This window comes from Indicator indicator, chromosome 11, assembly GCF_027791375.1.
Source record: "Indicator indicator isolate 239-I01 chromosome 11, UM_Iind_1.1, whole genome shotgun sequence".
Taxonomy (NCBI): domain Eukaryota; kingdom Metazoa; phylum Chordata; class Aves; order Piciformes; family Indicatoridae; genus Indicator; species Indicator indicator.
Genome location: NC_072020.1, coordinates 28,121,031 through 28,136,598, shown reverse-complemented (window position 1 = coordinate 28,136,598; position 15,568 = coordinate 28,121,031). Strand labels below are relative to the sequence as shown.

The window sequence follows — 15,568 nt, the reverse complement described above, 5'->3', positions numbered from 1 at the left end:
ATGACACTCTGTAACTCCATGTTTTTAGAACAAGACCGATTACAAAGGGCTTCCCCAAAGAATCAACCCTGACTCAAGACTCTGAAGAACACAGGGCCACTGATCATTGCATAAATTATCTTCAGTGTATTTTTTTTCTTGCCCAAGTTTTCAACAAGGTAATACTCCTCTCAGCTTCACAGCTTCCAGTTTCTTTGTATCCTAATTTCTTTGCAATCCTAATACTACACTGTAATCATGACTACCCTTTCAAGTGTTTCACTTAGAAAACTTTTCCCATTCAACTTTTACAACCCAAATACATCTTTCATCCAGAAGGTCAAAAGGCAAAGCTTTCCTCAAGCATCACTACAGAAGAATCAGCTAAGCCCTCCATACACGAGGTAGTGAGTGGAATTACAGGACAGTTGCTACATCCTGGAGAGCACATAAAAATAAATTGGATCTTATTGTGGTAAGACAAACAAGACTAACAGAGAAAAAAAGTCTGCAGAAAGCACTTCTTAAACAATTCTACAGCAGTCAACTTGTCACCATTATCACTGATGCAATACTTCATCATTATCCATATATCCAAAGTGGTTAAATGAAAATCGAGTCAGGACTGACACATGTATTTGAAGAGAATTGCTACTGTGGCTGCAGCAATACTGCTGCCAACTTTGGTCCATACATGTATGGCTTCATGAATGACTGAGCCCCAAGCTAGTATGTAGCACCCACCTGGACATCAAAATACTGTAAAAGCCCAGGACAGTCAGTTTTGGAGGACTGTAACACTTGAAAAGCCTATCAGAGGAACACTGCTATGCTTGTTCCAGACATCAGCTGGCACACAGCAACGTGCTGTATTTGGCTTATAAAAGCAAATACATGTAACATATAAGGGGGGGGTGGGGGGGGAAAAAGTATTCAAATCTTAAGCACAGAAGCAGTAGTAGCTTTGCTCATTTGTTTCACTACACCTGGGTTTTCCTAGGGAGACCACATCTGGACTTTCTAACACCACAGGCAATCAAGAGCTGACTTAATGAAAACGTATTTTCAAACACTGAGGTTTCTACTGTAATTGCAGTGTATCATACAAATAAGGAAGATAACTTAGCTGGGTGGGCTTTGAGGCTTTAAGGCTTAGCACCTATAGCTATTTTTTATTTGGCTTTCTGAAGCAGCCATTTACTTACTGTCAACATCTGCTTGTATTTCTTATACTTCTCTGTTTTTTCAGCAATTTCTTTATTCATTTCTCGTACTTGCTCCTTTACCATGAATTCCGAAACTATGTCAGATGAAATGGGGCTAACTGTGAACATTGAAGAAAAAACAAGAATATTGATATTTTTGTTCTATAAATAAAGTTTGTGTAAGAGAGATGACAGAGGCCAAATTTGACAGTGCATCAGGAGCAGACTACTCCATGTTATCCAAGCAAATAGTTAATCATAGACAATCAGTATCATGTGGCTAGTGAAGCAAAATCAGCAGTCACTGGCATGTCTGTGTTCAGTTCTTTTGCACAGTGAAGAAGATCATAAGGACATCTCTCCCCATAGCTCCCATGAAAGCAAAACACCAGAATGTATACATTATGGTATCATGCCAGATACTGTTTTTCCATAAAAACACTACATGCCTCAGCAATCTACTTCATCCCATCACGTCATGAGCTTGCTGGGATTTGCTTTAGAAAGCACTTGGAATTTAGTTAAGAGAGAAGGAAACTGACAGAAATTACAACTACAGCCTTACAGAAAGAATGCATTTAGGGGCATTTATCAATTTAAATTAAATAATAAACCAGGGTTAGTTTTATTCTATTATGTTTATGGGTTAGATGATTAGTTTTTTAAGAACTCTGTATCATAAAAACTGTCACCTTTTTAAACATTTTCTAATAAACCACTACTGCCTATAATCATGAATACTCTATAGATTCAATCTTATCATCACATACTCAGAACTTTTCAGTGGATTTGATTTTACAGTAGAATGCTACAGTAGATATTCACTATAACATAACTACAAAATTACCATGCTACTGTACATAATTGGCAGATTTGGGGAAGATTTCTTTCTTTCCTTTTAAATTAACTGTTTATTATTTTGCAAGACCAGCTCTGTGTTAACTACCAAGCAGAAATTAAGAGAGCCTAGTCCTACTGGCATGAACAAGTACCAATTGATCTGTTTTAAAAAAAGATTCATGAAGTCATTTATAAAGGACACCAGATTTTCAGATGAATTTTCTTATTTCTAATCATCGCTTTGAAATAGAGCCTACTTTATATTATAAACACAACTAGGGGCTACTTCACACAGGCAATACAGGTTGATACTAATAGACAAAATTTAAGCTGTTGATACCTGGACATGGTGACAACTTTTTGTCTGTAACGATGGCAGTAGCTGTCTCAATGTTAGATGCCTCTGCTGGTTTCTGCTGATGCCCTGCAATTTTCTTTGTGAAAAGGAAATTTTGGTTTGGTATTGAATTAAATGAAAGTCAAAGCACAAAGTAATGTATACTTGCACTATTATCTCCTCTAAAGAGGGACTACACGGAATTGTTCGATAAAACAGGAGGCAATAATAAATACGCAAACACATTTTAATTCTACCAACACTGAAATTGCCTCAGTCTATCATTTTTATAACCTTACTTTAAAAAGTTCCTCTACCCTAGAAACAGTAACTACTAAGCAAATTAATAGGAAAAAAAAAATCCCATTTTCCAGAGAGTCAGTTACACTTAGATCTATTAACTTCAATCTAGTACTCCATTTGAAAATGGAGCTTGTACTACTAATGAATGCTGGACTCTTGGTGCCAAAGTAGTCAACTCCGGTGTTATCTGACATACAACGTAACCAAAGATGTGGAAGACTTTTAAGGAAAAGCCACAGGCATCCTGATATGACACCTCATTCACCATTGACCTTCTGGATGAGAAGACAACTTTCTGAAGTAATCTGTGGATCAAAGCTCCATAACTACCCCACTGTTCCATGGACAGCAGAACTACTTAAGTCTGTTCTTATGAATTCATCTTTCTATATCTTGCCATTGCTCACACATCTTTTCTCCCTTCGAGTTCCTCTGAAGAATTCTGCTCTCAGATCTGTATGAATTTTGCTTAACAGGTTCACTTATTTCTCCCCACTTCACTTTGAAATCCTCCTCCACATTCTCCAGTTCCCCTTTGGGGTTTGGGACATTTTGGGGTTTTGCTACTGCTTACAGGTAAGAATTATGGGTTTTTCCCTGGTTCTGTTTCAAAAATCTTCTTTGAACAATCTTATGCTTACAGGCTCACCCAAATTCTGTTAGCATTCTACATACACCAGTTATAAATTCTATGCTCACTTTCAACAACTATCTTAAAGAAATAACTTAGCTTTATGGAAAAAACCAGTAAATTAAAGAGCTATTGCTTACTGCATGTTTTAATGTTTTTTAAAAATCACTGGATTTTGCAGAAAGAAATTAAATAGTTGGTGAAAAATTGCAAAATGCAAGTGCAATTTCTCCTGTTCTACTTACTGCCTGTTCTGTAAGCTTGTTTACTTGTTTTTGAAGTTTTTGACACTCTTTGAATTTTTCCTTGTAATGGTCAGCAGCCATTTGCAGACGAAGCTTCAGATCTTCAACTTCTCTGCGCAGTTCCAGCTCCACTGTGTTTGAAGTTTCCTTCAAAACAAACAAACAAACAAAAATATCTTTTTCTTAGAAACTATGTAAGTACAGAAGAAGGTCCTGTTTTGTTTGTGGGAAGGAAAGAAATAGAGTAGTAGAGCCCTGAGGGAGACAGCATCTGTGCTGAACTTCATTCCAAGTAGGACACACTGGGGAAGTAAACAGGTGTGAATATAACACCACAGGCCGGTCAGGAGGATTCTTAATTCTACAAGCTGATTAAGGTATACCAAAAGTCTAAAAGCATACCAAAGTCTGAACACCTTCCAGAGGCATTCTATTCATTTTATAGACCAGCATCTCCTACTTCTTCCAGGATGCACTTTGAAGACTCTGTTTGTAACTGAATTCTTAGAAAAAACATGCAATTCTTCCATATTTGAACTCCAATTTAAATTCTTTTGAGGGTTGTGCTATTCACTTCATATTTATTATGTGCTATTTTGACTACTGTTCAGCTCCACAGACCTTTCCAAACTGCTAAATCACTACAGTAATCCCAGCAGTGAGTTAATCCAATACAGTTGCAGTCACAGCAGATCCAGCAGAAAGCTCACTGAAGTCAGAATGATGAAACTTACATTAGCTTACTAGGCTGTTATCCAAGACAAAGAAAGTCAAGACAAGACAGTTTCTATTAATATTTCCATACTTATAAATGTTAAAGCAAATTAACTTCAACCACAAATATTGGAAGTACTCCTAAGAATCAAGAGAGAATCCATCCACAAGGAAAGAACATTACAAAGTAATAATTCTACAATCAATTTTCTAATCTGAATGTATTTTTAATGCTGCTGTGGCTCACATAAAAAGAACTCAGACAGGGAGAAAATTCAAAATAATATAGATAAAAACTGTATTCGTCTGTGAAAATAATGTACAAGTGTGGAAAGTTGTTGCTCTAAGTTGCAGCAGAGACCTCCTTTCTTCTAAAGCAGCTAATGTGCACTTGATTAAGGTTTCACCTTGAGAGCAGCAAGAGGATTTGATAGCAATTTGTGCTAACCATCCAGAGACGTATTTTCTTGCCCAGCTTTGGCGCAGCTAGCTCTGCTGGATTTTACAAACACAGACAAACTTCAGTCCAGGATACTGACAACTTACCTGCTCGTTTTTCAAAGCTGTGACTTTTCTAAGCTTAGCCAAAGTGTCGGCGAGCTGCTTTTTCAAGGTGTCGTTTTCCAGGCGCGCGCTGTGAAGATCCGCCATCGTCTTGTCGCGCACGTTTACCGTGTCGCTCAGCTCTTTCGACATGAGGACAGCTTCTTGCTTGCTAGCCTGAATCTGATCCTCAGCTTTCCGAAGCTGTTCTTTTAAAATACTTGCATCCTCCTAGGACAGAGAAGAGCGGGAGAGAGAATCCGTAATTTTTTAATTCAAAGCTCAAATGAAAATTAGTATTGAGATGAAAAGCAGTTGAAAGGAAAAGACCGAGTTTTCCCAGTGGCCTTAGCAAAACCTCTAAATCAAGGGGTTAGTACCCAAGTACCATTTTCCCTCTTTGCCTTCTTTGCTAACAACGGTGTACAAACATGTCTCACTGTGACATAATGGCAATTTTAAGTATTCTACCTACACTGGATTTTTGTTATATTGTCAGATTTAGTTTTAAACATATGCCAAAAAAAAAAAAAAGAATCTGTTTTCCAGAGCATCCTTGTTCTTATCATCACAGAACTCTTAATGGGCACAAGTCTGGAGAAGAGAAGGCTCTGAGGACACCTTATTGTGGCCTTCCAGTATCTAAAGGGGGCCTACAAGAAAGATGGGGAGGGACTTTTTAGGGTGTCAGGTAATGATAGGACTGGGGGGAATGGAACAAAAATAGAAATGGGGAGATTCAGAGTGGATGTTAGGAAGAAGTTGTTCCCCATGAGGGTGGTGAGACACTGGAACAGGTTGCCCAGGGAGGTGGTAGAAGCCTCATCCCTGGAGGTTTTTAAGGCCAGGCTGGATGTGGCTCTGGGCAACCTGATGTAGTGTGAGGTGTCCTGCCCACTGCAGGGAGTTGGAACTCGATGATCCTTGAGGTCCCTTCCAACCCTGACAGTTCTATGATTCTAAGTGGTTATGCAGCTTCAAAACCCAAGTTCATCCCACCATAAGACACTGCAGGTAACAAGAGAGTGTCCTAAGAGGAAGAGATCTTACAAGGGCTAGAACTGTTTGACACAGGATACTGTAAAGCAGCTTGGGGATGTTTTTCTCAGCTCCATTTCCCCAGATCTTGCACAACAAGGTTTTCAAAAGGAACCAAGAACAAAACATAAGGAAGAGCAAGCCGCAGCATGCACCACTGAGACTCTTTGCACTGCTGCAGCTCCGTAGTGCAGCCCAGGGGCCAGCTGACCAAGCTGCACTCCTGGCCTCTCATTCCTCAGAGAAGCCCAGGTTCACAAAAATAAAATTTAAAAAAATCAAAGCTGCCGAAAGCTACTTTCAGCCCCTGAGATTTCCAAAGGCATCTCGTATTCTTGAGTCCAGACATAAATTCAGGTATCTGTAGTCCATTATTAGTTCATTTTGCTTAATCACTTAGCATAGCAAGTCCAGAGGAATACTAATGTATTTTGTAAACCTTTATAAAGATGGATATACTAGGAAGTACCCCAAAATCCTGTTCCTTAGCTATTTTCACAGCACATGATGCATTGGTTACATATTTGAATAAATATCTGTAGTTTCAGAGTGTAAGGCAAAAATGTTAATGATCCCCCCAAAAGTATCACAGGCTCTTCAAGATTAATAAATTACATCACTGTTCAGTTGCTTCACACACACACACTATGTTTTTACTTCAAAGTAAAAAACAGTAGTAGTTCAACACACTCAGAAGCAAAGACTGAAACAAGAGACACTGCAACTCAATGTAAGACAGCATGTCCTTTTTGTCCTCCTGGCATTTCCATTCTCAACAACACTACTTTTCTACTTAAATTTTACATTCATATCTCACATTAAGGTAATTTAGATTCTTTCAAGATCTGCATTGCTTCTTCTGCCAGAAGACAGGTAAGATACTCAAGATAAAGTCACCAGCATCATCTGACTTTTGCATACTAGCCTCAAAGGGTGTGCCTGAATTAACTCTCTGGTTTGGACCGGACCAAGACCAGATTTGTGAAGCAAAACTCTCAGTCAATTCCTATTACCTATCATACTGTAAATCACAGAACAGTCTCAAGGCACAGAAACTGGTTTCATCCAAAAGGAATTTAAACAGGAAGATGTATGTCAGGAACAAAACCAGCCAATGGGTATTCTACTGTGGTAGGCTGAATGCTGTCTGAATGCTAGGCATCCACCAAAGCCACTCTATCACCCTCCCTCTAACTAGACAGGAGAGAAAGTACAATGAAAGGCTCATGAGTCACAATAAGGACAGGAAGACCACTCTGCAATCGCTATCACGGGCAAAACAGACTCAAAAGGTGGATAAAATTCAATTTAATTTATAACCAAATCAGAGTAGGATAATAAAAAATAAAAACAAATCTTAAAAAACACCTTCCACCCCTCTTTCCCTCCTCTCTCAGCCTCAACTTCATTCCTGATTTTCTCTAACTCCTTCCCACCAGCATAAGGAGGCAGGGAACAGGGACTGCAATCAGTTCCTGCTCTGGGGAAGGACTCCTGACACTCTTCCCCAGCTCCAGCACAGAGTCCTTCCCACAAGAGGCACTCCTCTACAAACTTGTCTAATGAGTCCCTCCCACAGGCCACATTTCTTCATGAACTGCTCCACTGTGGGGGTCCCTTTCAAAGGGTGCTGTCCTTCAGAAACAGACCACTTCAGCATGGGTTCCCAAAAAGTCCTACCAGCATAACCACTCCAGTGTGAACTCCTCTCTTTCCATAGGGTCACAGGTCCTGCCATGAGCCTACTTCAAGTGCAGATTGGAGTACAGACTCCTTCAGGCATCCACTTGGTCCAGCATGGGGTCCTCCATGGGCCGTAGAATCTCTGCTCTAGGGCCTGCAGCACCATCTCCTCCTTCACTGACATTGGTGTCTGCAGTCATCCCTCTTGCCTATTCTTTCTTCTCTTTGTCTGCATTTGCTCTTGAAGAGGCTTTTTTTTCCTCCCACACTTCTTATGTTATCACAGAGGTGCTACAATCTTTGCTGCTGGGCTCAGCCTTGGCCAGCAGCAGGTCCATCTTGGAGCCAGCTGGCATTGTCTCTATCAGACACAGGGAAAGCTTCTAGTAGTTTCTCACAGAAGCCATCCCTGTAGCCCTCTGCTAGCAAAACCCTGCCACAAAACCCAGACATACCTATCTGCAGAACTGCATTAAAATTAGTCTGAAGTAACCCCATGTGGGCCATGGACATTATAGATAACAGCTCCTGATCAATTTCACTCTCCTACTGCACCACAGCGCTTGCTCGCTCACAACGCACTAGCCCGACACTGTAGCTAAGGACTTCCTTAGAAGTCCTACTGGCACTCTTATTGACAAGTTCTTGGTTGATTTAGTTCATTTACATGGTATCTTATCCTTTTTCAGGTTTTACATCATCATAGCTTGACAACACATTCACCTAAAAAGCCCTTCAGCACATCTTCCAAAGTCTCCTCTATCAGCCTCTGCTGTCTAAACATAGCTACAGTATTAAATTTTTCCCCTCTCCTCATTCTCCTTTCTCACAAAGTTAAAAGCAACTCAAGGGAGTGCACCACTTTTGCTGTACTCACAAATACTTTTCCACATTTAGTACATCTCACAGTTTAACATGTGAGAGATCTCAACAAGCTCAGAACATGCAAAATCAAATTCACTCTTTTGCTCATTTTCTGCATCTACTGAGAACATCCCAGTCCTCTTGCCTCTCACCTTACACCCTGGTGGTATCTTCAAATTCTTCCTTTCCCTTGTCAAACGCAAAGCTTAGATATGTTCACTTTAAGCCAGGCCAATTACATTAGTAATGCTTACCTTGTTTGAAGAGGAGAGCAAAACACCTTTCTTCATATTTTCTTTTTCAGCTACAAATAGCTGTAATCTGCCAACCTCCTCTTTATAATACGATATCATGTTTTCTTTGTTTGCATCCAAATTCTTAAGCGTCTGGATTTCTTTTACTAGTTTGGTGTTTTCTAGTTCTGTATTCTTCAAGTGTATCTGCAATGATGCTAAAAAATGTCAAACTCTCCTTCCACGTTAGGAAAAACTACTCTTCACCTGGCCATTTAAGTGTTCACTAAATTCTATCTATTCTCTGAGACAGATGAGAACAAGCACAGAGAAAAATTAAACATGTGATATAATCAGTGCCCTCCAGCACAAGTCGTCTGGCTGGAATTGTTTCAGCTTGATCAGTTAACAACACTGATAGAAGTTAAGCTAGAAGTTAAGCCCCTGATTTTTGTCCACATCTAAGTAACCTAATCAGAATTCACTCCTCTACTTACAAATGCTGGACAGCTAAGGACAAGCAAAAAAAAAAAAGAAAGCAGAAAACTAAAGAGAAATCAAACTTCAAGCAATACCTGCCTGCAATCACCTAAGCAAACAGGACTACATCAGGAATATTCATTCCCAAAGACAGCAAACTAACATGTCATCAAGTCTACCATACTATGCCTAATAAAGGCTAACTGTTGAACTCAAGTATTGTCCACTCAAAGACTAGAAGATGTGTCAATTATTTACAAAGAAATGCCACAATTGTGAAAAAGATGGTTTGAGATTTTGACTTCCAGCGTGTATCTAATACTGTCTGCCACATAATGGTATTTTCCTATAAACAGAAATTATTTTTAATGCACTTGCTTTGTTTCATACAACCTAACAAGCTGGGGCAGGGGGACACTGTATTCTAAACATGAGCAAAATAATCATCTATGCCAGTTTAAATAAATAAATAACCCACCCCCCCCCAAAAAAAAAAAAAAAAAATCAATGCACTGTAGATCCTACTAAAGCTTCTCAGAGTTATGCACAAGACCCAAGAGTAGAGATCTAGAAAACACAGTCTATAGAGAGAACTTAGAAGAGTAAAACATAATTTATATATTAAAAAGCCTGTTAAGAAAACTAGTTATTGGGTGATGCACTGTATAACTAAAGAACTTCCTCACTACCATCTATTAGTTTTTGTTACTGTGTCTGGATTTTAACAAATTTATCATCCATTCTCCTTCTTTTTTATATCATGGGATGAATTCAGATGCTATTTTCCTCATTCATTTTTATATGAGAACATCTATAATAGTCATAAAAGCTGCTTGCAGAAGCTACCCATTTCCTTTTTCCCTTAACAAATTCAATTTATCAGACCTCACCATAAAGCATTATTACCTTTATTTCAAACCACTTCAATGTATAAAGGTACAAGAAAAAAAAAATTACCTTATAAAGTTCTTTTTCATCCTTTTCAGTCTTTAACACAGATTCAAGTTGCTCCTTCTCAAGCATCACTTTCTTCAGTTTGTCCTTCAGACTAAGACATTAATAAATTAAAAGTAAAGAACTATTAATACTCAACATTAATGCATACATTAAAAATGTTAGTGTAAAAAAAAAAAAAACCAAACAAACACCAGAACACATCCATAAAAAACAGCAAAATAAGGAAGATAAGGAACTATGTGACTAGATACCTGTCTAACTCAGTTTCTTTCACAATGGCTTTCTGAGTAACAGTCATGATATCGTCTTCAAGCTGGAGAACTTTTGAAACAGCCTCCTTATGCTTTTTCTTCAAATCACCAACTTCAGTTTTAAGAGCTTCTGATGTTTGAATATTATTCTTAAAAAAAAAAAAAATACAAAATAGATGTCATTTACAAATGCGTATCTTTAGAACTACAACATGCTATTTGAATTAATGGTACAACAGTTATTAGATTTCTTCCTTAAAACACATAACAAGACCATTTTAAGTATATATAAATATTATTATTGAATATATAAATGTATATTACATTTGACATATACTTTTAATATATCAATGAGTCAATGAGTTGTTTATTTTGGTGTAAGCATTCAGAGAGACCACCAAAGACTTCAGAGTATAGGATAAACAAAGCTGTATTTCATAATGTTTGCACATCTCCTTTCTGCAAACTAACCATTAACTGCCTAGCTTAAAAAACATATATAAATTCATTCTTCTTTGAAAATGAGGACTTTGCATTTGACCAGACAGTTACACCATTCAAGCAAGCCACAGCAAAGACAACTGCAGGCAAACAGAGAAGAAAAAAAAAAGTAGGAACTCCTGATGAAAAGCAAGTTACTACACTACATTCTCCCAACTAGGACTCACAAAGCTCACAGAAGGTCATGAAATGATTTTGGGATTGAAGTTTTGGATGCTGGAAATTGAGACAGAAGATGATGACACCAGCTAAAACAGGTTCATTTGTCAGAAATCTGGCAGATGCAAGATGGGGAGACACTTTCATTGTCTAAATCCAGTAATGTCCACATCATTCCAGGCAGCAGACAACTAAATGTCATTTCTAACATGGCAAAATGGCCATTTAAAATCAGGCCATTTAAGCAACCTAGACAAATGTTATTTTCAATATAATACTGTTTTCTTGAGAAAGTAAATTAACAACACTAAAGTAGCATACATATACCCAGATAATACGCTAGTATGTCAAAATTCATTACAGCTCATCCTAGTATCAACCATAACAATGGCATGATTCCAACTGTAAACAAGGTCAAGACAGACCGACCGACGTGCCCGACTGCATGACTTACAGCGTTTGTGCAGACACTAAGGTACAAGCTGTCTTTCTGCTCCACATTTGGAAGATTAAAGCACTAGTTCCATCTATTCATTTTTAAACAAAAGCTTAATGCCCTGAAACAAGACTCTACTGTAACACCAAGAGAAATGCGTCAGCCAGAGTTTACGGAGAACCCCTACTGGCCAGATTCCAACCTAACTAACAATGTTTTAAGTACAATAAAATATAATGAGGACTGTTTTTACTCATTAATTGTCAAAATACACTGTTGGAAAGTGTAATTAAGCCCTGCTTTTACAAGCAACTGAACAGAAGTTTAGGCATTATGATTTTTTTGGGGGGAGCGGGTCAGGGTGTGTTGAATTAGGAGGGGTGGGAAATGTAACCTGACGACTCAATCACTTCCTAAACACTACACCAGCCCATAAAGCAGTTTTTTTATTTTTGTTACATAACCTATTAAAAAAAGTAGGACCAATACATTCCAACTATGTAAACTCTAAATGGCTTTATTATATGCCTTAATAGAATAAAGAATTCCAAGGGATCACAAATGTACCATCTTTTGTCAAAATAGCACTGAAGATGACCCACATCTTTTTTAAGGTCTTTCTTTCTGAAGAGCTCCCCGTTTCCTGCAACCAAAAAGATGTGTATTGGGTGTAACAAAGGCAGGGTATTTTAATTAAAGTCAGTATTTCAAGTAAAACTTGCTATATAACCAGCAGCAACAACGCACATTATAACTGCTTGCCCTTCCCTAGTGCAGTGGAGACTAATTACTTGCCCCTGATTTGGAAGTCTAGTATAGTAAAAAGTCTATTTCAATGCCTATCTGTGTTTTCTCTGAACACCACCTTGGTATAACTGTAACTGTTGTAACCCAAGTGCCTTCAAAAGAATTTAATCTGATACATTATATATACAAACAGTACAACTAGTTCAAACAGACTGCCAAAAGTAACATGTATTAAAAGGAATTAATAGCCTGAAAAAAATTCACTCCACAAACAGCATTACAATTGATGCTGCTTTCCTAGTTATTCTAAAGGGACATGGTATTAAAATGTAAAAGTTCTATACTTAACAGATTCTCACCTAATAAAGTTGTTTAGATACAAGTAAAGCCTACAGTCTTGAAAGAAAAAAAAAAAAGGTTAATTTTTAGAGACGACTTGTTATTTTACAGAATTCTTAGCAATTCAATTTAGATGCTGCAATCCTAGTCCCATACACTCTGGTTACAGCAGTTTCAGAGCCTGTAAAATTTAAAATGAGTGCTCTTAAGACTATTTTACAGGTAAGCATTGACTGTACTTTAGGAGGAATCTAAATGGGAAGAATATAATAAACAGCTATATGTACAATCTCTACTACAAACAAAAAAAAATTACTACTTTCTGTAATTGTTTCCTTATTTTCTCTTAATCAATCTGGTGTATCTACATTCTGTATTTTCTTCTTCAACAGAAAGAAAAGCACAGAAAGACCAAGAATCATTTTAACAAACTGGTTTAAACCCAGTTTACTCTGGATTGTACTTCTAATCCAGTGACAAATGCAGTTTCCCCCATCCTTCCTTTCTACAGCTGCAAAAGCCTTATGGATGGAGGGGGGAAACAAACAGCACCACAAGGGCTACAATAAGCAGTCAAGAAATTACTCCTGCCAAACAAAAAGCTACCAAAACAAAAATACCAAGGAGTTTCACTAGTGAAATAAAACAAAGAAAATTTAATATAGTTGTCAAGCGCATTTGTTTTCCCCAAAATCAAAATTCCACTTTGATTATTTTGATGTACCTTTAGATAGAGAATGAGAGGGAAGATAAGGGCATCAAAATCTTCACTATTCTAAAATGGTAAAAGACTTAAGACTGATCATTGTAAAATAATTTTAGTGCAATTGTATCAATCACCATCCTCCTGCTGCAAAGAGCTGCCAAACGTGATTTGCTTACAGTGCAATACAAACAGCTGCAAAAGAAGTTTTACAGCAAAAAGTTCTGAATTACAGATCAGTTGCTTTACATTTGTGTAACCTAATTGCAAATACACTGAAGCCTCATAAAGCTATTGCAAGTTCTAAGGGATATGTGAAGATCATGACTGTGCTCTTCCTTAAAACAAGTTTAAAATGTATTAAACTGCTGCTGCAAAAGAATTAGTAATTTTTTATCTGAGAATGAGAATCTAGAAACTTTATGGCTATTCCATTTTTGCAACAGAAAACTGTGGCACAAATTTCTATTTCAACAATAAAGAACAACATGCTTTCTCTGCTTATTTCTTACTCCTAATAGTTTTCTGCAACACCAGTAAAACACTTCAGAGTACAGTCCAATTGATGGAAGCAAAGTGGCACAGGCACCCTTTCCTGTGAATCAACATTTTTCAAACATACTTAAGGCAGAGAGAGATCCAAAAGGCAGAACAATATACTTGAAAAATACAACACAAGACTACTTCCAGCTGTGAGATCTTGCAGTACAGCAATGGCCTGCATGGGGCTTTTTTATGCTTCATCTTCTCTTTTCATAACGTGTGAAACTGCCTACACACTTTTAAAAAGTCAATCCACACCTAAAGCATTCCCCTTTGATTAATGGCTAATACCTGCAGTCTTTATTTTACTTTTTATCAGAATGTATACATTGTATTGGAAAAGACAAAAGGTTAAAAAATGAACTATGCAGCTTTGAAATCAAAGAGGTCAATTCATCAAATATAAGCAATTTATTAAAAAAAAAAAAAAAAAAAAAAAAAGAGCAGCACCACCACCTTTCAGTTGGATTGATTTATCTCGATGCAATTTCATGTCAGGGGAGCCATTATGCTTCATACCCTGTAGAGAAATTAGGGGACCTAGATGAATTAACTGCAAGAGCCTTTTGTTTATGCCACTGACATCACAGCAGCTTCCAAAGAATTATGTACAACACAACAGCATCTCTCTGCAGCCACTGCAAAATCCAAAAGTACTTAAAATAACGCAGGGCCTTAATGATCTGAAAAGTAATTCTGTGCTGTCATTTTTCTTTCTGAACTTGAGCATTCAGTAAAACAGCAAACCAATTCCCCATGTACTCAATGATACTATATTTGTGATTAATTGGCAATAGAAATACTGCTCTAAACATCTCTGAAGTCTCTCTATTTCAAAAAACTAAGATCTCACAGTGGCAGTAATTTAATTGTGTTAATCTCCTCAATCTCCTCCTCTCCCAGGGCAGTGGTGGAGTCATAGTCCCTAGAGGTGTTTCAGCAGTGTATGGACCTGGCACTTAGGGACATGGTTTAGTATTGACCCTTCAGTGCTGGGTTGAAGGTTGGACTGGATGATCTTTGAGGTCTCTTCCAAAGGGATGTTTGCTGTGATTCTGTGAACCAACATTTTAAACATATCAAAACTCTACAATACTAAGGCCTAACTCTGTAGAAGTTCATCTATGTAACATTAGTCACCCAATGACTGTTAGGAAGGCTGCAGACGTGCAATGTTTTGGAGAAGGCAGTTGAAGTTACACACTACAATTCTGCAGCATACGTTTACATTTCAGGATGTTCATTTCTAAAAACACCTTATAATGTCACTATGAGCTACTGCTTTTGCAAAGAGTCAAACACTCATAAATACATCATTTGAACTGAAGTGCAAAATATCTGCAGTGAATCTGTTCAATCATCCAATGAAGTAATTTTCAATTAACCAGTTTAAGGAATATTCATCTAGAGAACAGCCACTAAAACACTAAATCAGGGTTTTCTCTTCCTAAGATGTTTAGAGCACCCAAGGGTGCTGTAATTGCTGCTGCCAATGTGAGCAATTCGCAGTGTTTAATTTATATCTTTAAATAATTACTTAAAGGAGTCTTGGGGAGTTGTGTAGTGTGGTTTTGCTTTTTGGGTCGGGAGTACTTTTTTGCTTGTTAAAAAAAAAAAGAAGCCAACAAACAACAAAAACAAAACACAACTCCTGCACTATCCAGACTATCAGATTTTCACACACACTGCATAGATAACACAAACACAAATTGATTTAAAGAGGCACTGATTCACTTATGCATGCACTGCTGACATACCACACTGCACAACAGCATTTTGTGACTATCTAACCAGAAAACCTCTCCTTATAAAGTAGCATGAAAAGCCAATTTAAATG

The 15,568-nt window shown here is 37.6% G+C and overlaps 1 protein-coding gene across 2 annotated transcripts in view; it reads right to left on the bottom strand.

Annotated features, from left to right (window-relative positions):
* Nucleotides 1–15,568, bottom strand: part of TAX1BP1 (Tax1 binding protein 1) — a 52,842-nt gene that overhangs the window by 13,920 nt on the left and 23,354 nt on the right. Inside the window, exons 6-12 of one of the 2 annotated variants that reach the window (XM_054384682.1) lie at nt 10,304–10,452; nt 10,053–10,143; nt 8,637–8,822; nt 4,801–5,028; nt 3,541–3,687; nt 2,365–2,458; nt 1,185–1,303 (exon numbers count right to left, since the gene is read on the bottom strand). In XM_054384682.1, the coding sequence (XP_054240657.1) occupies nt 1,185–1,303; nt 2,365–2,458; nt 3,541–3,687; nt 4,801–5,028; nt 8,637–8,822; nt 10,053–10,143; nt 10,304–10,452 (1,014 nt within the window). The remainder of the gene's footprint in view (nt 1–1,184; nt 1,304–2,364; nt 2,459–3,540; nt 3,688–4,800; nt 5,029–8,636; nt 8,823–10,052; nt 10,144–10,303; nt 10,453–15,568) is intronic. The other variant, XM_054384683.1, reaches the window with a different exon arrangement.